Below are 23,544 nucleotides of genomic sequence, written 5' to 3'. Positions count from 1 at the left end.
ACAAGATGGATTCAGCTCTGCTTATCACTTGACAGATGTTGCTCTGACCTGTCCTTAAAAATGTCTCAGCATGCTAATTCCACTGTCTCCCCAGGCAAACTATTCCAGTGCACATAGTTCTTACCACTAAGTGTGTTTTATTGGTATCTTACAGAGATGTCTCTTTAATTTGCTGTGTTCCATGAATGCCAAAAGTAATTTTTTCATATTTATGAAGTGCATTGTATTTTCTCACCCCATCCCCTTCTCCTTTTTTCCTCCTCACAGACTAAACTGCTAACTTCCATCTCCACATTTTGTTTAGAGCATTCACAAATACCACTCTTTTTCCTGGGTTCTGATTTGTTTGCTGCCTCATTTTTGAGCAACAGTACCAAAAACTGAGCATGTGATTGCACTTGAGGTCTTGGAGTACAAGGGTTGTTAGCACCATTATCTTATTTAGATCTGTAATACATTGCTGCTTCCTTACACAGCAGCACGATACTAAGACTCATGCTTAGTTTAGGAATCACCATAATCTCTACATCCTTTTCTTCTGTTAGCTCTCCATGTATTCCCCACCCTGGATTTCTTTGTATGGGTAATTCTGTTTAAACCTTTCAGTTCCCCATATTAAATAGCATCTGATTTCCAGACATGAAGGCAGGATAACCTGCTTTTTCATCAGTTATTTCCCTGGCAGTGGTAGTGGATTGATAGGTTTGCTTTTGTAGAATGGAGCTTAATATGAAAACAGCCTTTGTCTACATAGTGGTTAATGACAGTACCTTCCAGCCTTCTGCTCCTTGGTAATAGAAGTAGACAACAATCTTTATTTTCTCCTTTCTCATTTGATCTATCAGCAAAGCTCAAGCATAAATTTACTGATCTAATATGTATATGTGTGTATATTATATAAAAGTGTGTATGTGTGTATTTGCCTAAATGATGGTAGCTTTGGCACAAATCAGGCAAGGTTCTGAGGTAGCACTTTTTAATTGAGCAGTCCCATTATGTGCTCTCTAAGTTTTGTTAATTGGTGTAGATTCATTTTAACTCTTTCTGAAAAGCCTATGCTATCATGGATATTGGTAGAAAAGGGTCACTCTGTAAGTAACATTAACAGTGAAGGGTCCAGAGAACTCCCTGTATTTACATGTGGCTTTGCAAAAATTGAGAGAGAACTTAACCTGTCTCAACACTGAGGTCATGTGCAGAATGTTAAATAGATTATTCAATGCAAATGATATTCCATGGATTGATTTGTTATATACTTATTATGTAGAAATTTTTTTGCCATCCTTTCAAGTAGAGTTACCAGTATTATGAAGCTGTTTTATTCATAATGCCTTTTTTAGCCACTATTTATTGATTTCTATAGGGGAGCCTTCCATAAATTTAGTAATTAATTACTTGTTCTTGAACCCTGAAGGCCTCATTTATTGCTTGCTGTAGTAAATTAAAAACAAGAGGTCAACTTAGGCTGTATCAAAACTGCTATCCAACCATCCTTTCAGTAGAAATGAGCTCTAAAATTAAGTGTGGGTTTGGTTTTTCCCCCCTCATTTTCATGTAATGTTAATGCCTACTATTTTGTAGGTATTTTGTGTACTACTTTAAATTCTCCTGAGGCCTTTGCAGACTAAATACAGTTGCCTTCCTCCTGTGCCTGATGACAAGGTATATTACAAGCTATATTACATAGATTTGCCATTATATAATTGCTTTGTGAAACAAAGTTATTCATGTAACTTGTTTCCCATTGTTGGCATTCTGTTGATTTGTGGAATTGCATCTTAAAATACCGATCTGGGTTTTAATTGCTTCAAAAACAATATCCTGAGCATGTCTTATGATGGGGGAAAGTCTGCTGTTTTTAATCCAGGTGTTTGTCTGCCACTTTCTTAGTTCACAGAATATTTTATGATCTATTTTCATAAATGTGATGGGACAGTGACCAGATATGACTAATGACAAATGATGACTCTTCAAAGATGCTGAGAAGTAATGCAGCATACAGATGTTACTGATGTTTGGCATTGTGGTGGGTTGGAAGGGTAAGGCCAAGAGGCCTCTTCCCTCCCCCCCGTAAAGTAAAGGGAAAGAAAAATTGAAGGGAAAGGAAAAAAAACTCACAAGCCGAATTAGCAAAGCAGTGGAGCTTTATATTTACAAAGCAATGCAGGATATGCAGGGGAATATATACAAATTTACAATATTTACAATATATACAAAGATATACAACAGAGTAACACAGAAATGAGGGTTCCCCCCCCTGCTGAGGGGGGTTTCCCACCTCCGCTCTCCCCTCTTTCCCCCTTTCCCCAGAGTGGGATAGAAAGAGAAAGAAAAGAGAGGAAAAAAAAGGTTAGAAGCAGTTTGTGTTAATTGGAAAGGAGTTAATACAGGCCTTTATCAGTTTCATAGTTTCATTCAGGGTTGGAAGGGACCACAAGGATCATCTAGTTCCAACCCCCCTGCCATGGGCAGGGACACCCCACACTAGATCAGGCTGGACAGAGCCTCATCCAGCCTGCTCTTAAACACCCCCAGGGACGGGGCCTCGACCACCTCCCTGGACAACCCATTCCAGGGTTTCACCACTCTCATGGTGAAGAACCTCCTCCTCACATCCAGCCTGAATCTCCCCACCTCCAGCTTCATTCCATTCCCCCTAGTCCTATCACTACCTGAGATCCTGAGAAGTCCTTCCCCAGCCTTCCTGTAGGCCCCCTTCAGATACTGGAAGGCGACAATTAGGTCTCCTCGGAGCCTTCTCTTCTGCAGACTGAACAGCCCCAACTCCTTCAGTCTGTCCTCATAGGAGAGGTGCTCCAGCCCTCTGATCATCCTCGTGGCCCTTCTCTGGACACGCTCCAGCACCTCCACATCCCTCTTGTAATAGGGGCTCCAGAACTGGACACAGTACTCCAGGTGGGGTCTCACGAGGGCTGAGTAGAGGGGGAGGATCACCTCCCTCGACCTGCTAGCCACACTTCTCCTGATGCAGCCCAGGATCTGATTGGCTTTGCGGGCTGCAAGTGCACACTGAGAGCTCATGTTGAGCTTTTTGTCCACCAGCACCCCCAAGTCTCTCTCCTCAGGGCTACCCTCCAGCCAGTCAAGTTCTCAAGGCCGAAGCCTTGGCAGAAAGCCCAGCACAGACAGAGCTGCTGCACTGTGGAGAGGCGGAAGCAAGACTGAAGATAAAAGTGCTGGAATGCCCAGTTCACTCCCAGTTCAGAAGGTGCTTCCTCCCACTCTTCCAATGAAATTAGTTTAGATTATTCTTTCCGTTTACCAACTTCCGTCCACCATATTCCCTTTCTTAAGGGGACAACGTCAACCGGTCACAGGCATGCAGGATGTTCTGCTGCTTTTGGTTTCCACATTTTCTTGACAGTTGGCTGTGGACCATTTCTGTATTTTCATTTCCCAAGATAGATCTCAAAACTGCAAGAAAATAAATTAAGCCTTTAAGTGTTGAATGTTCATTCTCTGATCTTGCTTACCGTCATTCAGAATCTATCAGATGGTTTTCCAAATGCAGAAAGCAACAGTCACCAAAGGAACATAGACATTTGAAGGAGTTGCAACAAAAGTTAAGTATATTCTGTCTAAGAGATGCTAGGTAAGAAGAAGAAAAAAGTATATTCATAACACTGTCCCTTTCAATAATCTAGAAAAGGTGCCATCAGGAGACATTTTCATGGAGGAGCAGAAGGCTCTCTGTGGATGGTTCCCATGTCTCATTAATACATCGCAGACAAAGCCTAAGCCTCCTTTGCATTGGTAGATGAAGACCTTATCTTTAGCAGTCAGTAAGGCAGTAATTATAATATGAAAACATTTGCACATACTGTGAAATTAGCATATAGAAACAATTACATTATGGCCTCAGAGGGAATTTATGGATACCATAAATATGTTGGTTTAATTAGGGCCACAGTGCTAGCTGCTGACACGTACTCCTCGAAGTCTGCTTTCCAAGCACAAATACTACTTGTTTGTGGTTTGGTTTGGTTGGTTTTGGTTTTGTCTTTCAAAAGTGAAGGAAGTTTGAGGAGGAAAATTAAGTTGGATAATTCATTTGGGGGTTTTATGTGAATGATGAAAGTATAGTTACAGTCCATGAAGTCTGCAGTGCTACTCATGTGTATCCACAATCAGAGCCAGAGTTGACAATGAGCAAGTAATGAATTGCTGCATAGATCAAAGTTATAACAGTTAGAGATGTTATCTCAACTTGGCACACACAGTTTTAATAAAGCAGGGCAAATTGAGAAGAATGGATTTTCAGTGAATTGGATTGTCATAAAAAAAGCTTCTCTCTCTCTGTTGTCTCATTCTGCTTTCTTTAACTTTCAGAGATAGCTGCCCCTTGCTTTTAGTGATTGAGACTAGTTAAAATCTAGTCTGTCTAATAAAATACACAGGCAGAGACACTGTATACACATCCCTGTAAGAATATGGAGAGAGACATTTGTCTGGGACTGAGTGGGAGATACAGAGTGTTTTGTGGTTATCTTCTCAGTCATCTTGCTGATATTTTTCAAGGATGGTTTATGGCAATGGAGTGGATGAAGTAGCAGAATCCTCTTTGGGCAGCTAGCTATGTGCCATGGTCTTGAGCTGAGACTGCATGTGTTAATGGCCATCAGCTGCAAACATAGGGCACCAAGGAAAGGGGATGCATGCTATAATTCTGGTGATTTATACCTCTATATATTTTCCCTGAGATGTTCAGGTAGCTTCAAAAAAACTCCACTTTTACAAAGCCATAAAGTGTACAGTAGGTAACAATTCTTGTTTCTGGGTAAATATCATAGTATCAGTCAGGGTTGGAAGGGACCACAAGGATCATCTAGTTCCAACCCCCTGCCATGGGCAGGGACACCCCACACTAGATCAGCCTGGCCAGAGCCTCATCCAGCCTGGTCTTAAACACCTCCAGGGACGGCACCCCAACCACCTCCCTGGACAACCCATTCCAGGGCTTCACTACTCTCATGGTGAAGAACCTCCTCCTCACATCCAGCCTGAATCTCCCCACCTCCTCCAGCTTCATTCCATTCCCCCTAGTCCTGTCACTACCTGAGATCCTGAGAAGTCCCTCCCCAGCCCTCCTGTAGGCCCCCTTCAGATCCTGGAAGGCCACAATTAGGTCACCTTGGAGCCTTCTCTTCTCCAGACTGAACAGCCCCAACTCCTTCAGTCTGTCCTCATAGGAGAGGTGCTCCAGCCCTCTGATCATCCTCGTGGCCCTTCTCTGGACACACTCCAGCACATCCAGGTCCCTCTTGTAATAGGGGCTCCAGAACTGGATGCAGTACTCCAGGTGGGGTCTCACCAGAGCTGAGTAGAGGGGGAGAATCACCTCCCTCTCACCTGCTGGCCACACTTCTCCTGATGCAGCCCAGGATCTGATTGGCTTTGCGGGCTGCAAGTGCACACTGAGAGCTCATGTCGAGCTTCTTGTCCACCAGCACCCCCAAGTCTCTCTCCTCAGGGCTACCCTCCAACCAGTCACTGCCCAGCCTGTATTTGTGCCTGGGATTGCCTCGACCCAGATGCAGGACCCTGCACTTGGTCTTTATATATATATATATTGAGGCACAAAGAGTTTAAGTAACTCCCTTGAGTTAATAGAGGAAACCAGTAGCAGAACTGGAAGAGTGGCTGACTATAATGTCTAAATTTCTCTTTTACTGTTTTGGGACTGCCATTCACAGGAGGTGAGAAGGGAAGTGCTTTAGTTTCTGTTCTGTGTTTGTGGTAGATTTGGTTTTTTGGGGTTTGGTTTCCAATCCCTAGGGGATGTGCATTTTGTCATTGTAACAAATGATTCTCAGTGTAGTCTTTTAGCATTGTAGGAGGCATGTCATTAATAATTTTTGCAATTTAAGACAGAACAGACACTACTGCCACTTACCTACAGGCTCCTAAATCATAGGATCATAGAATGGTCTGGATTATAAGGGACATCCAAAGTTCATCTAGCCCCTAGAGAGGTTTTCTCAGAGTACGTGCAGCCAAAACACATGAAAATAACAAAGTGGGGTTTTGGATTTGGTTTGGTTTGGTTTTGGTTTTGTGGGTTTGGTGAATGAACATATCATAGAGTGCTCAACACTGTGGTGAGCTAGTTTATTGCAGCAGGAGCAGTTAAATGTGAGGAGCCTTGCTGTCCATTGGAAGACCACAGCAATCTAAGTAATATCATATGTAATCTACATAAGCTCTAAGCTGTTTATCCCCAAGGAGCTCTGTCTTCTGAAGTAGTCTGCTGTGTATCTATCTCCTCCTATGGAAGAGATACTTTTTTTGTTCTGCTTTGAAGACTTTTATTTCCTCTTTTCCTGGTGTGGAAGACATTGAAATGTGTGGCTTGTGGTACTCCCAGAATTAGAGAGATGAGAGAAGCAGTTGGAAAGAAAGAAAAAGCCTTAAATTAGACTTGCATGCAAGCCTCTAAAGTTCCAGTAGTCTTTTTTCTATAGCTCCTCCTATTTTACAAGGAACTACTAACCCAAACAGTTTCATTATTTTCAAGCTTGTTTAAAATAATGATGATAAGGATATTTACCAAGAACATTCAAGATACTAAAGCAAACAAATAATTTTTCACTCTGACCAGCTAACATTTTTGTTTTTCACTTAACTGCAGAATGTCTTTTTGTCCTCTAACAATGAAGTAACAGAAAGGGATGGTATAAAGGACAAGCATTTGGCAGTACAGGAGAAGCCAAGGACATGCAAAGAAAACAGATTAATTTAGTAGTAAGTAGACAAAGGCCATGAAGAACAGTTTTTACAGCAGGTATCTTGCATAGCTGACTGCAGTGGGAGCAATCTACTGAGATAACCTCACATTTTAGTACCTAAACACCAGTAACAGGATTTCAAATCTTTACAGGTACTTCAAGGCCTTGTCGAGGGTACAGCTGCAGAAGACCTGTGACAATCCATTCAGTTCATGCCTTCTGAAACATGAAATACTGTGTGATTAATAGTTTCATAGTTTCATAGTTTCATTCAGGGTTGGAAGGGACCACAAGGATCATCTAGTTCCAACCCCCCTGCCATGGGCAGGGACACCCCACACTAGATCAGGCTGGACAGAGCCTCATCCAGCCTGCTCTTAAACACCCAAGTTGATCCTTAATTAGATACAAAGAGCACTGAAGAAGTGAGCAAACAAAACTGTTAATATAAAAGGCTACTACTTGAGCTTATGTAATGAATAGTGTCTAATTCAAGTTGACAGCTGGGGGCCAAATTGGTTATTGTTTAAAGATGTGTTAAGATAAAGATCATGTCAAATCAATGCTCTTGCCTTATTTAAGCTTAATTTTTTGCATTTTAAACTACTAGTGAACTACATGTGATTTGAAAACAGGCCTCTGCTTCAGTTTAGACATTTGCCATGGCTTTTTGGAATGATCTCCAATTGAGTACTTGTGAAAGACAGGGAAACACAAGAACTTAAATCAGTTATGAATACAAGTATAACTTATTTGGTCTGGTGTCATCATTGGGTTTGGAAAAAGTTAACAGCAAACAGTAGACTGGTTTTGAGGGTTTTATTTCTTCTCTATTTGAAATATTGTTTGACATCAGAAGTAAATCTGGTTTTGGCATTGCAGTTTCATCAAGAGTTGGAGCTTGTTTTCAGAAGTGCAGAGCACCAGTAGGTCTGTGATGTTTAACAAATTCTGTAATGTCCAGATTTGCAATTTAGCAGTTGTAGGAGCCCTCACAGAATTTTAGTGCATGGGGAGTATACCTAGGTGTGAAGATTTGTGTATATTTAAGAGGAATGATGAATACTGAAACTAGATTCAGAGAATCTACCTGTTATTGCTGAAGCCCCTGCTTGTTCTTAGTGCTGACCGTTTTCCACCCTCTTGTCTTTTCCCCTCATGTGATCCCATAAACTGACAATCTGGATATGCTTGGACACTGAGTGATTTACTCTTTTTCTAAATTTTAAACGATCTGTCTGCCCTCTGAAGGCTTGGTTATGTAGAAACTGCATCTTACATGTTGTGAAACATGAAAGCAGCAGTTTCTACAGGATCTGCAGACCTGTGCAATGAATAATTAAGATACCCTGTGTTTTTTACTAACCTCTCCTACTGCTTGTATCCTGTTCTGTGGGATCCGGACTCCCTCCAGTAAAACATGCAAAAACATGACAAATTTTAAACACATGAATGCTGTTGCCAGGCCTGTGCTTAAATATTTTCTTGTCCTAACCCCTCAATTTCTCTGAAAGATGATACTAAAAAAAACCCACATATTTAAAAATGATCTTAGATTAAGCTAAATGAAGAGCAGACTAGAAAGATAGGAAACTCAATGCTGTTGATCTGCATTGTGCCTCTCTGGTCTAGTTTGAAAGCTATTCCAAGTACCTAAAACCATAGATTTATTTCTTATGAAAGTAAGTAGCACCCTGAATACATTGCAGCATGTTTGATCTAATTCATATAGTGGAACCTGGTGGTGAAAGTCTGATGTAGCACACAGGAGAGATTGTCCTGTAGTTTCAGCTACATTTACTAAAGTACTATTTGTGTTTCATTTGTTTTTAACAAAATCTTTTATAATTGAACCCTCATTCTGTATTAATCAGCATGCACTTATTCACAGAGTACACATAACCTTGAATATAAGAGCAATTTGTGTTAGAACTGGATTTTAAACAGGAAAAATTTTAAGTACATTGGGTGTGCACTGATGTGAGCTTCAGGCTGTTGTAACTAAACCCTGTTAGGGCCATAACCTGGAAAAAACATGAAGATATCAGTGGGTGTCTGAGCAGAAAAAAAATGAAGCTCTCCATCAAAACATTTTTTTGACATTGTGATTAGAGCAGACTTGTTTCCAAGAGCAAGTTTTCCTTCTGAAGACAGTTTGGTTGAGGAATTTCTACCATGGACACTCCCATAACAGTGGCAGCACCTGCCCAAACAAGCCAGTCTTGGCTGCAAAAACCCAGGCATTTAGAAACTCTTGCAGGTGTTTGTACAGCTTAAATTTTACTTTGCTCAGGGTTTCCTTACCACAGTAAATTAGTTTAGTTGGAGGGCCTACCAGCAACCTGATTCATAACACTTACACAAAGAGGTTTGCAAAGATGGGGTGATTGGTCATTTGTTCACTGGGGTTTGCATATGTAATTTACGTTTGCTGGAAAGAAGAGGAGACAAGATGCAGCATGCACTGTCCCGCAGCAAACCCTTGGCTTGTTGCAGGCAGGCAGTTTGCAGTGTGCTTGCTCCCTAGGCCTGCCAGCAATGACAAAGCAGCACTGAAAGTACTTGGCAGCAAATTTTTAACTGAAATTATTTGGCTTCAATAGGTTTATCCTATCTAAAGCTTTTGAATGCCATCTGGTTTAAATTGTAATTGAGAGTTGTTATCACTCATACTGTAATGTAGTTAAGAGGCACCGGGTCTCTGGACATGCAGGTCTGATTTACTAGATGTTTGTGAGTTTTGTGTTTCTTTTGTACCTTTGCTACTATCTTTGAAGGATTTGTACAGTTGGTTGGGGCTTTTAATGATTTTGATAATGATTTTTTATTCCACATATTTTATGTTTCTTGAATGAGGTCTGGCTTAACACTTCTTACCTTAAGGATCAAAGTGTAGAGTCTGCTTTGCTCTTTCTACACATGCATCCTAGCTGTCAACGTTTTCTTTGTTGCTTCCAGTCTTATTATTTCATGGCCCATAATATTTTGTTTATCCTCTGGGTTTTTGGTTTGTTGGGTTTGGGCCATTGTTGTTCCATGTATACATCTGAAGGTGATTGGGAAGGCTTAGCTATATGAAGTAGGACTTATGATGAAGCACAAAGTTTCTGCAGCAAGATGGTAAAAGATGGCCTTTATATTGTTTTGAAATCAACTGGGCTTAATGTGAAGCATGCTCACTCCAGCTGGCCTCCAGAGTTAAAAAGGCATTTCTTCCTTTTGCAGCTGTAAGCGACCTCCATCCATTCTGCAGAGGCATGTGGAGGGTTGAACCTCCCCTGACTCAGTATGGATGAGGCATACTCACTTAATTCACTAGTTTTACGTGGTTCATCAGGACATCCCTGTAACTGATGGCCAGTTCTTGTGATGCTGAATAGCCTATATAAGCACACTGTTTAGTGCTGTTAGCAAAAATGCTGGGCTTTGACTATAACTCCAAACAAAAATAGTAATTGGCTGCTGAGAGCTGTTGTTTCACTTTGTATACTTGAAAGCAAAATGATAAAAATTCAAAGCAATGCACACCAGAATTTTTAATGCTGTCATTTGATTACCTGTGAATTAAATACTTCCTTAATAGGGAACTATAGTGCTGAGTGGCTTGGGCAAATAAGAAGGTGTAAAACAGTGCAAAGCTTTATAGGCTTTGCAATGAAGTGTATGTGCTACTCATACACACCGAAAAACTGGATGTGTCTTGGAGTGCAAGTCTTCTCTGTACTTGTGTTTCATTTGCTTCTGCATTGCCAGTTCTGTGTGTCCTTCTTAAAGTGTGACTCACAGTCTGGTACAGAGCAAGGCTAAAGTTGCCAAGTGGAGCTTGGGAAAAAACTCTTTGTAGTTTCTGTTTCAGGAATAAAAAAGGTATGAGCATATGAATTGTGAGTATGTAGTCTAACTGCTCAGGAAGAAAGCGTTACATGAGATAATAATCTGTAAGGCCTTCCTGGAGACTTAATTCTCGGTGAATAGTTATGGATGGTGATTGCAGGTGATTTGCTTGGAGCAATAGTGGAAGCTTTCTTTGCAGTGTCCTCAGCTCTGAGGTCTTTTGTTACCACTGAAGGAAGTCTGTTTGCTGAGGTTGAGTGCTTTGTAAGCAGCACCGTAGCAGTGCAACTGAGTTTGTTCATCGTTCAGCAATTGGCCTTTTGTTTGGAAAAGACCCCTACATAGCCTGTGCTGGGGTAACTGCATAGTGCTAAAAGCACGAGACAAAGCAAAATTGTGCATTGCTGTCCTGTACTAGCCTGAAAATGGTACAGTGCCCTTGGACTGGAGGGATTGCGATTCAGCTCCAGGAGTCACAGAAACATTCAGTGTGGGAAAGACCCTCAGGATCACCAAGTCCAACCAATAACCCTTAAACATATCCAGGGTTGGTAACTCAACCACCTCCTTGGGCAGCCCATTCCAATGCCCAGCCACTCTTTCTGTGAATTTTTTTCCCCTGATTTCCAGTCTAAACCAACCTAGACACAGCTGTGATCACACAAGCCTGATCACACGAGGAGGCTGCCCTGGCTGGGGAGAGGGTTCTGGTCCTTACTGTACTCTCCTGGGAATAATCTCTTGAGCCTACTTCTTTGAACAAAGGAAGGAATGAGTGTTTTACAGCTATTTGATGGATCCTCAGAATCTGAATTTGTTGCTCTTTTAGAATCACTGAAATCTGTATTAAGCACTTCCCTGTGGTCTGTCCAGTGTGCCAGGGCAAAAGCCACCTCCTATCTCAATTGCTGGTCATGTGATAGGAGCCCACTTGTGCCTTTTGAGCAGAACAGCTGAGCTTTGCAAAAATTGGCTGGAGCTCTGCAGCTGGGCTGGAGCCTGGCCCAACAGCAGGAGCTGTTATTGGTGTGATTGAAGCCTTTAATTTAACTCCTTACCAGCAATTGTGCTGATTAGTATTGGAGCTGTCAGATGTCACTGTTGCACCATTAACTGCTCAAAGCAAAACTTGCAGCAGCAGTAATCCCAGAGCATGACTTCCATTTACTGCACCACCATTTGGGACTGTTGCTGTTAACTACGCTATCTATGGCATCCGACTTTCTAGTCCAGTCTTATTTTAAATGTAAATAGAAAATTAAGAATATTTCTATCAATAGCTGTGCACATACACATTTGTATTATGAAGGTGTAGAAGGCAACAATTCCTTATTAATATTATCAAACATGCTGTGTATCTTCATTGTAAATAGACAGAGTCGTGCCAAATGGTATAATGGCCTTCAGTATTTTCTCTCTGATGGAAACAATTTTCCATATTGTCTTAGGGCCTAAAAAAATATGATGCAATGCATTGGAGTTGATTGGAAATTCAGTTTGATAATAACAAGTGATGGCCAGTGATGAAGACTTAAACTATTAGTAAGGATCTGGCCCAAAGGTAAAAAGAGAATGGCTAATTTGAAAGTCTCTTTATCAAAGACAGTTTATAGCAGGGAGCATGTATAAATACAGGCTAGCAATTTGTGGGCTAATCCCTTTTTGCATTAATATGGTTAATTTGTCTTCAGTTCTCTTGTTCAAGAAATTAACTTCTCCTTCACTTTCTAGGAGACTTTGAAGTTAGCATCCAACTATCTGCCTTTGTGTCTCTTCCCCTCACCCCCTCACATTCCTGGAGTGCATTTATGCAGGTTGAGAACCTAGCTCTAGGGAATGAATTCATATTATCCATCTTAATTTTCAGGTGTTCAGTTTCAGGTACCCACATAGTAAACAAAGCCAGAATGATTTCAAGTTAAGTATTCATTCTTCTTTTTCTTTTCTTTTTTCTTTTAGTATTAAAACTTTTGCCAGTGTGACCAGTTTTTTCCCTCCTTTTTTTCCTCCTTTTCCTCCAAGTGTGCCTTCTTTAAAAGGATCCTGAAGGAAAGTAGTTCTTCAGAATGGTTTTATTGTTGTAAAAAGTATTAGTCAATAGTCAGTTCCTCACATGCTAACACAAGTTCATCCAACAGAAAGGTGCTTGAAAACCTTTTCTCCTGTGTATTCCTGCTGTTTCTGCCATCAAAGAGACTGAAATGAGGGTCAGACCCCACCATACTTCCATGTTTGTAAAGTCATGAAATATACAACATACCTGATGTTGCTACAGCTTCCCGACTTGAATCTTCTCATAAAATAATGAACGTAGGAGTCACAAAGGGAGACCTAAACTGGATTAAAAACATTAAACTGAAAAGTGCAAATCAGCAGAAAAAGCCTACAGAGACTAAAATACTGAGAGTGGATGGTTTGAGAGGTGCAAGTCTTTCTGATGATGAAGACCTGAGTGCAAGATGTCTGTGTTTTTGATCTTTCAGCTTACCTCTGAAAGAGGGGAAAAAAGAGATGCAGTTTTACTGCAATTGGAAAGAAAGAATCAACTTTCTGTTACATTGTTCTGCTGCCTTTTTCTTGTTGTGTTTTGGTTGTTTGGGGGGGTTTTGTTTGGTTTTATTAGTTTGAGTTTGGGGGTTTGGGGGGGTTTGCTTGTTTGTGTGGTTTGGTTTTGGTTTTGGTTTCATTCTTTACTGATTTCTTTTAATTCTTTAAACATTAAAAAGAAAAATCTATTTCCCTTGCAGTATCGCCCCAAAACATGCTGAAATTCTGTGCTGGGTTTGAGAAAGTCTTAAATCTGGTAGATTTTCTTGAATTAAATAAAGGCTTTTAGTCCAGAACATAGAATAGGTACATACACCTCTATACATACAGACTTTTTAAAACTGAAAATTTTGATAAGTGTGTAGATTTTCCCAGAGACTTATGAAACTCAGAGGTTATGAGCTCTGAAGAGCGGGGCCTGGTATCAGAAATGGGCAGCCAAAAGGGTAGAAGTTGTAAACAAGGGTGGTGCAGCATTTCTTCTGAATTGGTGCTTTTTTCCACTATGCTGTGGAGTTCTGAATTTTGGCTTTGCCCACAGCTAACAAATGCAACAGAAAGAAGTTGAGAGAACTGTCTAATTTTCAGCAGCCAAGCTGCCCTTTACAGGAACTGTAATGATGGAAGTTTCTGACACAAAGTCATTACAAGTCATTGGCTTACCAAAAATTGGGAAAAAAATTGAGGGAGGGAGGGAGGGGGAGAGTTTAAGCTTAAATATCCTTTGCTTTCCACTAGATAACCTTTGTAATTTTCCCAAAATCTGTTTGCTTTTTAACAAAATAAGGCAAATCACTTCTTTCCCACAATTAAATTAATGCAGACTATTATTTCACCCCTGAGGTGAGAGATTTCATTGCTGATCCCCTATGCATCTGTGGTAATAACAGAAAAAGCTTTTATGGATTCCTTAATGACAATTGTTTTCTTCTGATTTACCTACTCCTGAATTTCACCAGAATTTTTAAGGCTTTAGTAACTCAAAAGTCAACTGTAATTTGTGTTTTCTGCTACAGAACTGCTGAATAATTAATTGGTAACTTACTGTTTCTTACAATGTAAAGTGAAAACAGTGCAGAGTTTGCAAATGTTAGCAAGTGCAATAAACTATATGAAAGGGAGTATACTTGGAGAAAATCATCAGTATTACAGTAACAAACAATTCCCTTAGCTCTGAGTGTATTGGTTGATTCAGTGCAAAAGCTTTCATTCATTTGCAGAATAGATCATCTAAAATTTCGTGTGCTGGAGGCACAAATATTGGTGTGTCAGTGCACAAATACAGTTATCAGCACAAATACAGTTATTAACACAAATACTATATACAGCAGACTTGTGTTAGCCTGCATTTCCATGGTACATATGAAAGGGTTTATAGCACTGCTGTAGAACTTTTCTAGAGGCATTGGTCTTAGTCTGAGCATCCGCTTCTCTCTTCTTGCTATTTTTCTTGGAAGTAGTCAAGAGAAATTAAGAGAATGGCAAATAAGCTTGATACTAACATAGTACAGCTTTGTGTAAATGAAAATGAAAAACTGGTAAGATCTGAAAAGTGTTTCACAGAGGGAAATAGAGGACATCACAGATCCTGAGGAATCAGTATCCTAAATTTTATCAGAACCATTGATACCCAGAAAGAAATTTGGCCTGCTCTGCCACAGGGCAAGGAGCTGCTTGTGATTATTTTTGTCTTATTGGTGATACTCTGAGTGAAAAAAAAAAAAAAAAAAAAAAAAAAAAAAATAGAAAAAATAGAATAGAATAAACCAGGTTGGAAGAGACCTTCAAGATCATCGTGTCCAACCTATCATCCAACACCACCCAACCAACTAAACCATGCAACCAAGCACCCTGTCAAGTCTCCTCCTGAACACCTCCAGCGATGGTGACTCCACCACCTCTCCGGGCAGCCCATTCCAATGGGCAATCACTCTCTCTGTGTAAAACTTCCTCCTGACCTCCAGCCTGAACCTCCCCTGGCGCAGCCTGAGAGAGTGTTTGACTTCAAAACCACACTAAACTCTTGGCCTTGAAATTACAGGAAAGCAAAGTGCAGGATGGTGGCAGGGGACACACTGTTCACAGAGGTGCTGACATCCTGATTATTTGAGAGTATTGCGTCAGGTGGTGGCTGAGGCTAAAGTACCTGCATGCAGCCCTAGCCACCCATGCTGCAAGGCCAACAGCTTGCTTGAGGGGCCTGTACTTGGCTAACCAGCCTGTTCCTACCTCAAAGTACACTGTAACAATCAATGTTTTTTTATTAATTTAATTCATTTAATTTCTCCCTTGTGTTATTTTCCCACAGGCCAAAACCCTCCCCTCAGAGGAACTGGTGACTCTTCCCCAGGCCCCTTGTCAGCTTCTACACAATAAGGGCCCCCAGTGTCCATTTGGCCTTTGCCTTGTGCCTCCCTCATGCATATTGTTTCCTAATCCCTTTCTAGCGTCACATTTAACCATTCTTGATGTAGTTGTTTGGGTTTTTCTTCATCTTTCTGAAGCATTACAGCTCTTGATGGTGCTAGAAACACCCTCACTTATCTTAAAGTTCTCCCTGAAGACACATGTCTTTTGCTATGTTTTTCATCATTACTTTTCCTCACAAATGTTTTCTGGCCTCACCTGTTGATGATGACAGACCTGAGGAGTTTTAGGCAAAGACGAAAGGTTTTACTCATCCTCTTTATGCAAGCAAGAGTTCTAGTATAGATGTGGTTCTGCCAACAAAAGGGCGCTTTACTAATGTAACATTTGGGCAATGGTTATAAAATACACCAAATACCTGCTAAGTCCCATTCACATATATGTGCCTTTGTATTAATGTGTTTTTATCAAAGAGATCATAGAATCAATAAGGTTGGAAGAGATCTCAGAGCTCGTCAAGTCCAGCCTATTACCTAACACCTCATGAAACCTAAACCATGGCTTAAAGTGCCACATCCAATCCTTTTTTGAACACCTCCAGGGAGGGTGATTCCACCACCTCCCTGAGCAGCCCATTCCAATGGCCAGTTACTCTTTCTGTGAAGAACTTTCTCCTCTTCTCGAGCCTAAACTTCCCCTGGTGCAGCTTGAGACTGTGTCTTCTGGTGCTGGTTGCCTGAGAGAAGAGACCAACCCCCACCTGGCTACAACCTCCTTTCAGGTAGTTGTAGAGAGCAGTAAGGTCTCCCCTGAGCCTCCTCTTGTCTAGGCTAAACAATCCCAGCTCCCTCAGCCTCTCCCTATAGGGATTGTGCTCAGGACCTCTCATCAGCCTCGTTGCCCTTCGCTGGACACGTTCCAGCATCTCAATGTCCTTCTTAAATTGAGGGGCCCAGAACTGGACCCAGTATTCAAGGTGTGGCCTAACCAATGCTGAGTACAGGGACAGAATGACTTCCTTGCTCCTGCTGGCCACACTATTCTTGATGCAAGCCAGGATGCCAAAACTGATCAGAAGGTATTTGATTTCCCTGCTGCAGAATGCTGTGTTCCCATATTGACTTTCCTTTCTCTGAAGCCTATTGCTGTTGATTTTTCCTTTGCACAGTAAATTCACTGCATTCAGCCTCCATTGGTTAAAACTGGATTTATGAGTTAGTATGGCCTTGCTTTTCATTGTTACAGAGCTACACAAAAGCTGCAGTTTCTTCAGTAATTGCTAATTAATTATATTTTTCAAAATAATCATGGAATGTTTGTCAGCCCCCATGGCTTCCAGTGTTAGTGTTGAATGCAATGTATTTGGGATGGACAAAAAAATCCGTCTGTTTTTATTGTTGTCGAAAGGGTAAGTGTCAGATGCTTCCCTCCACGATAAGTTCTGTGTGATAGATTCCAACATTTGCATCAAGAGAAGAGGCAAGATTTTTCTTTCCTACTTGATATTAAAAGCAGGAACATGAGTGCTGTAGCAGCATCTTTTCTCTGAACAAGGATTTCATCAGGATTTAAGTTATTTACCAATGTCTGCACTGCTGCATGAGACACTTGGGCTGTTATTTCACATTTGAAATATTACTATTTTAAAAAAATTCTTCCCACATAGCTCATTTCCTTGACCCACAGTGTCTTTGCTGCTGCTGGATGTTATCATTTAGCATACATCAGCTCTGGCTCTAACATGCAAGAGTAATGGAGCTTCTGCTAAACGGATGGTCCAGAGGTGGTTTGAGACTCAAAATGGGATTTCTACTAATCTGTACCACTGGAAACTCACTTGCTCTATAAAACCAAAATCACAACATTTAGAAGCTTGCAATAATTTGAATAGAAAATGTCCAAATGATCACATAAATCACACAGTGTACAAAGTAAGCAGAAAAACTATCTGTGAAGGAAGCTTTCTTCAGCCTTCTTTCTTCAGCCCTGAGGCAAACAACTTCATGCTTGAAGCTTAAGCTACAAATCCTGCTTGTTAAGCTTTCAGAATGAGAGATTTGTAGAAAGCACTTTGCCAATTCACACTTTCACCTCAGATCTCCCAACCTTATCTTTGGCTCCACAGTTGCTTTCTGCAATGCCCATAGTACAAAAGGGTTGGTAATAACAGACAGTAACTGGCCAGTGTGGTGCCTGCTGCCCTTCACTTCCTCTGGCTGCTGGATCACAATGTCAGCCAGGGCCTTATCCTGCAGTCATCTCCTTGATGGTGTCAGCTTTGGGTGAAGGAAGAGAAAAGAAGATCGGTAAGATTGCTAAGAATATGGCATTAAAGCTGGGGGAACAAAATGTTTCTGTAAGTTGCAGTTGGTTTAGGGTGGCCATGATGATGCAGTGGGCTTTACTCTATAGCATAATAGCATTATAAATTTTTTAACAGCTCCCTCTGGGTTGACTCTCAGTATTTGAGATTCTGCGCTGCACTAACCTTGGCCCTTGGAGGGAGCTGGACAAGCTGGTGCTAAACTGCTGTCTGCCCTCCCTCCTCTGTGTTCCCTGGGTGTTGGGTACAATTTATGAATATCTGCATTTCTCCAGACTGGGTTTTAAAGCTGCATTGAATGTGTGCCACTATGCTCTGCTAGTGCGTGGGTATAGGACAGGATCTAAAACAGGATTTAAAAGGCAGGGCCTTTTAAATCTGGAAATCATGCAAATAACTCAGATGCTTTTGGGAGACACTGGATGTAGTCACATAGCTTAAGGAGTCTGCAATTGATTGCGTACTTTCTCAGATAGTTGTGTGTCTTGCTCCAACTCTGGATGGTGCATAAGTGACATGAAGGTCTGGTACACCTCAGACAGGCTTTTTGAGCACACATGGAGGACAGTTAGTAAGGGGAGCAGGCTGTGAGGACAAAAATACCTATTGCTCTGATGCCTGCTTTGTCTAGACCAGACTCCTGGAAATGCAGACTAGGGAGGTCTACCACTGCAACCACTGTTTCTATAAACCCAGGCTCTCCTCTATTTCATTTTTAAGGTTTGTTTCAGAAGGGTAAGAGATGTACTTCATAAAACTGATCTCTGAAAATATTTTTTAAAAAGATAGTATCATAGTATCAGTCAGGGTTGGAAGGGACCACAAGGATCATCTAGTTCCAAACTCGGGCACCCCACACTAGATCAGGCTGGCCAGAGCCTCATCTAGCCTGGTCTTAAACACCTCCAGGGACGGGGCCTCAACCACCTCCCTGGACAACCCATTCCAGGGCTTCACCACTCTCATGGTGAAGAACTTCCTCCTCACATCCAGCCTGAATCTCCCCACCTCCAGCTTCATTCCGTTCCCCCTAGTCCTATCACTACCTGAGATCCTGAGAAGTCCCTCCCCAGCCTTCTTGCAGATGTTATAGTATGCTTGAGAACATGCCAATGGTACGTTTGCTCAACCTTCTTGAATTAGCCTTTGGTATAAAAATGCCCCTGATCCTAGCAGATTAAAGTCAAGAACCTGTGGTTTTTAATGTGAGATTTAACATGAGATTTAATGTATTTTAAACTAAATAAGTAGAATTTCTCAGGGCTGATAAAAGTTCTGTGATCTCTAACAGAGATCTATGCCCACAGTCAAGAATAGTATTTCCTCAACATTTACCTTTAGTATTTTGTCTAAATTGCAATAAGAAAAATATCATTCTGCTTGAAAGGCAAGTAGGAATATTCATCACAGCAGTACAAGACTGTCAGGTATTTTGCATTTCAGCAGTGCAAAGTACAGATTTAAAGGAGGAGAAGGAGAGTTGTCCTTGCTTCTGCCTTCCACAGTTGTCTTTATCCTATAAAGCTGTTCCTGTTCTAACAGGGTGGGCTTGAAGTTAAATCAGGGAGAAAAAAGAAAGCAAATATGGTTAGCTTTTTTAGGATTTTATTACACAGAATGTGGCTGACTATGCAGCTGAATAGTTTTAGGGTGGAAGTAGTAACTTTCCATCTAATTTCAATCTCGGACTAGAACTTTACAAGCAACTGCTCAAGCAAAAGACTTCTATAAAGCCTTGGGAACCTAGACAGCATCTTGTAAATGATAATTAAAAAAAAAAAAAAAAGGTAGAAAAAGGCAGCTTTTTAAGGGAACAGATAAATCATGGGGAAGTTGGAATCTAAAGGCATGGTGGGGGCACAGTGGATTCTACTGGCTGGCATGCTGAAACTTTAAGATGGGATAGCTGATAAAATGCTCCTGTTTTTTCATCTGTGCAGCAGTCTGTGCTCTAACGAGCACATGAATGGGGCTTGTCTTTCCTTCCCTCCTTGTGGACTGATAGGTGAGTGGAGAGAGTGCCCGAGGAAGATTTGCAGCAATGTGACTGCAGTCTTTTTCAGATGCAAAACATGCTCAAATTCTGTTTTGATGGAGCTAATGGGGAAAGAGAGGGACTCCTGGTGCCAAGTAACTAATTTAGCTTTCCTGATCTGTGAGCATCTGTGGAATTTCCCTGGGCTCAGTTTAGCTTCTGCTTGACTAGAGGAGTCCTGATGGATTTGTCGTTAAGTAAATGTGTTTGCCTTTTCATGCCAACTTCTTCTTGTTTCCCTTTTTGTGCTATAAAATCAGCAAAAGTAGATATGTAGACCATGTATGGTCAGGCAAAATCCTCAGTTGGGCACTGACCATGTGTCAGCCTTATTTACTAGCAAGCACATAGTTGTGAGCTGCCCTGTGTCCTGGCTGCTGTGGCTCAGTTGTGTTGATTGCACAGAAGCTCCTCTCTAATCTAGATCTTGCAAACTTTCTGGGCAGCCTAATCCAACAGTGCTTTGTGGCAATCAGTGGTAATTTCCTGATTAGTATTAAAAGGCTGCATTTCTAGAAAAATGTCTGGGTTTCTTTTTTGTATTATATCTTAACATTTTGTCAGTTTTTTGTAAACAAAGGGCATAGGAAGCACAATTTTCACAGTGGTAAGAGACTCACCTGTAGATTGGGGAAGGTGTGAACAAAAAGACCTGTAGTATCCAGAAATAAATCCACATCTTCACAGCCTTTTTTTTTGTTGTTGTTTGTTTGGGTTTTGGGGTTTTTTTGCTGGTGGGTTGGGTTTTTTGCATTTTTGTTTGTTTGTTATTGGGTTTTCTTTTGGGCTTGTATACTGCTGTGGTTGCTTACTCAGCTGTAATTACCTTTCAGTTACAGTACTCACATCATAGTAACTTTGCTAAGGAGTAGGACTGGCTTCACACGTCCAGTAAAGCATAGTTTTCAGTACTGACAACTATAATTTCTTCCCCCATTCTACCTGTAGTTTTCCCACTGACTTCAAGCAGACTTGTTAATAGTACGTACTTTTTAGGCAGCTGGCTTGCACTCTTAAATTAGATACCACCAGTGGGACTTGCTTCATCTAACTTGAGGCATCTGAAACCCATTGAGTGAGTTCTGTAAGAATTACTGTCTCTCCATTGACTGCAAAGGGAGACTGGGTGACTGAGTGGATGGTTATATATACTAAGTGTTTGAAGGAAGGTGATTTGTACTCCGTCCTGTTGACAAATCTCTGTGTGAGAAACTGGCTGTGCTGAAATGAATTGAAATCTTCTCAGTATTTTTAGCTCAAAGAATGCCCTTTTACTGCCATGTTTTCTGGGTAGGTTCTTCTGGAAGGTAAATTTGGGGAAATCGCACTTGTGATGATCTAGTGAAAATAAGACATTCCTCTTTCTGTTTTTATTTTTTTAATCACTTCTGTCTGGCTCTTTGACCTTCATCTGTAACCTCCATTAATAAGGATAGAATTAGCTGTTTTCTGAAGTACTTCAGAATTTATCCTGAAAGATTCCTTCTGAAGAGGTTAATATTTCCTGTCTGAATAATGTTGATGTAGTACTAGGTTCTGTTGCCCTGGTTCTTCTTTTTTTTCACTCCTTCAGATTTTTTCTTTCTAGTGTGTGGTATTTCATTAACCTGTCCTTTGTTCTGTTTTAGGAGAAACCTGATGCCAGCCCCACATCGCTACAGCTGCGATCTCAAATTGAGGTAAGCACTTTTTGATCACCCGTTTTTGTTTGTTTATTCTTTAATTTGATACTCTGCATAAATTGGGCAAAGGTTGCTCTTATGTCTGCTCTCACTACTATGTGTCTTCTCTTGCAGGAGTCACTTGGTCTCAGCAGCACTGCATCAACACCTGACACTGAAAGAAAGTAAGTGAAGGCACAGGAAGTGAGGAAGGAGGGGTGGGGAATATGGTATATTTTTTTTCCTTAGATTAAATTAGTTTTAGATTGTATTGGTGTTTCAAGATTCCAGATCAAGCCACTATTAATGAAACCTGTTTTGGAACTTGCTTCTTCTGTCAGTCTCTCTTAGTAATTTGGTTTATAAGGTCAAGGGAGGGTCGTCTTATTTTTTCCCCTCTGTGAGCACTTTTTTTCTGTCCTTGAACACTTGGGGTGTGTATACACCAAGGAGTCTGGTAGTTGTTTTTGAGGAACATCACTGATTTTACATTCTCTGCACATTAAACCTGCTTAAAAAATAACTTTCTATGACTAGACCTAAATACAGCCAGAAGGAAATAGGTGAGGTGAAGGGACAGGTCCAAATGTAAATCACTTTCCTTTTCCTGTGCATTTTTGGGTTTGTAACTATGCTTTTGAAGAGGATGCCAAGAGAATGAAGTATTTAAAACCAAGTTAAAAGGAGCTTTAATGTTAGCAATCCTTAATAAAAACCTCTCTGTGAGGAGTGAGAGGGTTTCTGTTTACTGTCACCTCCCACTGCAATATGTGTTCTTGTTTTCTGTGTCTCCTTCCTTTGATCCCAATATCTTGGATCCCTACTGCTATGGATAGCATGCAGCAGTGCATGAAGACAACTGACATTCCTATTTCCAATTACCTTCACTTCATAGGGTATGTCAGATGGACTGGTTCAGAGGAAGTTTGTGGAATCCAGTTGTAATGTGACACACTTTTGTAAGGTTTTAGTATCTTCAAATGGACAGGGGACAATACTGGACAGTAACAGGAAGGTTTAAGAAATTACTGTCCCTGTTCTTGCTAGTTCAGCATGAGGAGCATCAGTCCCAGAGGGAGCTGTGATGGATACAAGGAATGGGACTTGCTTGAGTGCCAGCCATGTAGAAGTTAGTTGTATGGCAGGGAACCGCTGCTTAGGGGCTTTCTCTAGAATTATCTGAAAGCTGGTTTGTGCAACAGAATTTGGAAAGCAGTAAGTTCTCTTTTACAGGCACCTTGTCTCTCTTCTGTGCTCACAGAGAAAGTCATGGTGGTTTGCTTGAGATCGATGCTTTGCTTGAGATAGATGCTAATGCTCAAACCAGCTTAAGACAGATAAGGTGAATTTAACCTTGGATAGCATCACTGCCTCCAAGTTCCATGCTGTTAACAGAGAAAGCCTAGAAGGCTTGGAATTTCAACCTAGTGCTTCAGATAGTGAAACATGAAAATGTTTTCTTCGAGGATAGCTTCTCTGTCTAACATTATGATGAACCCAGAAGTGCCAAGTGGATGGGAACATTATGAGATCTGTAATGTAGGAAGTAAGCTTCCAAGCCTATTTTATGATCTCAGTACTCTCAGCCTCAAAGCACTTTCCCCATGGATAAATATCATCATCCCAGCTCAGGTAATGATAAGGTATAGATCTCACAGCACAAAACTAGGAATAAACTAGTTGTAGCCAGCTTCCTAAATTGTGTCTCTGTGTAGGTGGTGTACCACAAATAACTGGGTGAGAAGACAGTCTATGTGAAAACATCTTCAGAGTGACTCTGTTATGAGAGAGCCCATTTACCTCACCAAAAGGAAATTAACTGTGTTATTATAGGTTATCTGGAAGGAACCTGTGATTTTGGTGGACATTTCAAGAATGGAATTGTCCTGTTTGAGGATTTATCTGTCAGTTGATTAATCCGATACTAGTTAATAGAACCAGATACGTGGAACTGGCACAGGGTAGGTTGTGTCAGACACTTGAGCAATAAGAAACAAGGCAACATGATGCATGCTAATTGGGCAAGGTGTT

General features: G+C 41.0%; 1 protein-coding gene across 6 annotated transcripts in view; it reads left to right on the top strand.

Moving 5' to 3' along the window:
• Window positions 1–23,544, top strand: part of LOC137448087 (SAM and SH3 domain-containing protein 1-like) — a 603,815-nt gene that overhangs the window by 517,054 nt on the left and 63,217 nt on the right. For all 6 annotated transcript variants that reach the window (XM_068152265.1, XM_068152255.1, XM_068152262.1 and 3 more), the window contains exons 3-4: window positions 21,481–21,531; window positions 21,649–21,698. In XM_068152265.1, the coding sequence (XP_068008366.1) occupies window positions 21,481–21,531; window positions 21,649–21,698 (101 nt within the window). The remainder of the gene's footprint in view (window positions 1–21,480; window positions 21,532–21,648; window positions 21,699–23,544) is intronic.

Source organism: Melanerpes formicivorus, unplaced genomic scaffold, assembly GCF_026170545.1.
Source record: "Melanerpes formicivorus ecotype bairdi unplaced genomic scaffold, bMelFor1.0.p_v2 SCAF_2, whole genome shotgun sequence".
Lineage (NCBI taxonomy): Eukaryota > Metazoa > Chordata > Aves > Piciformes > Picidae > Melanerpes > Melanerpes formicivorus.
This window is presented reverse-complemented; position numbering and strand designations above follow the sequence as displayed.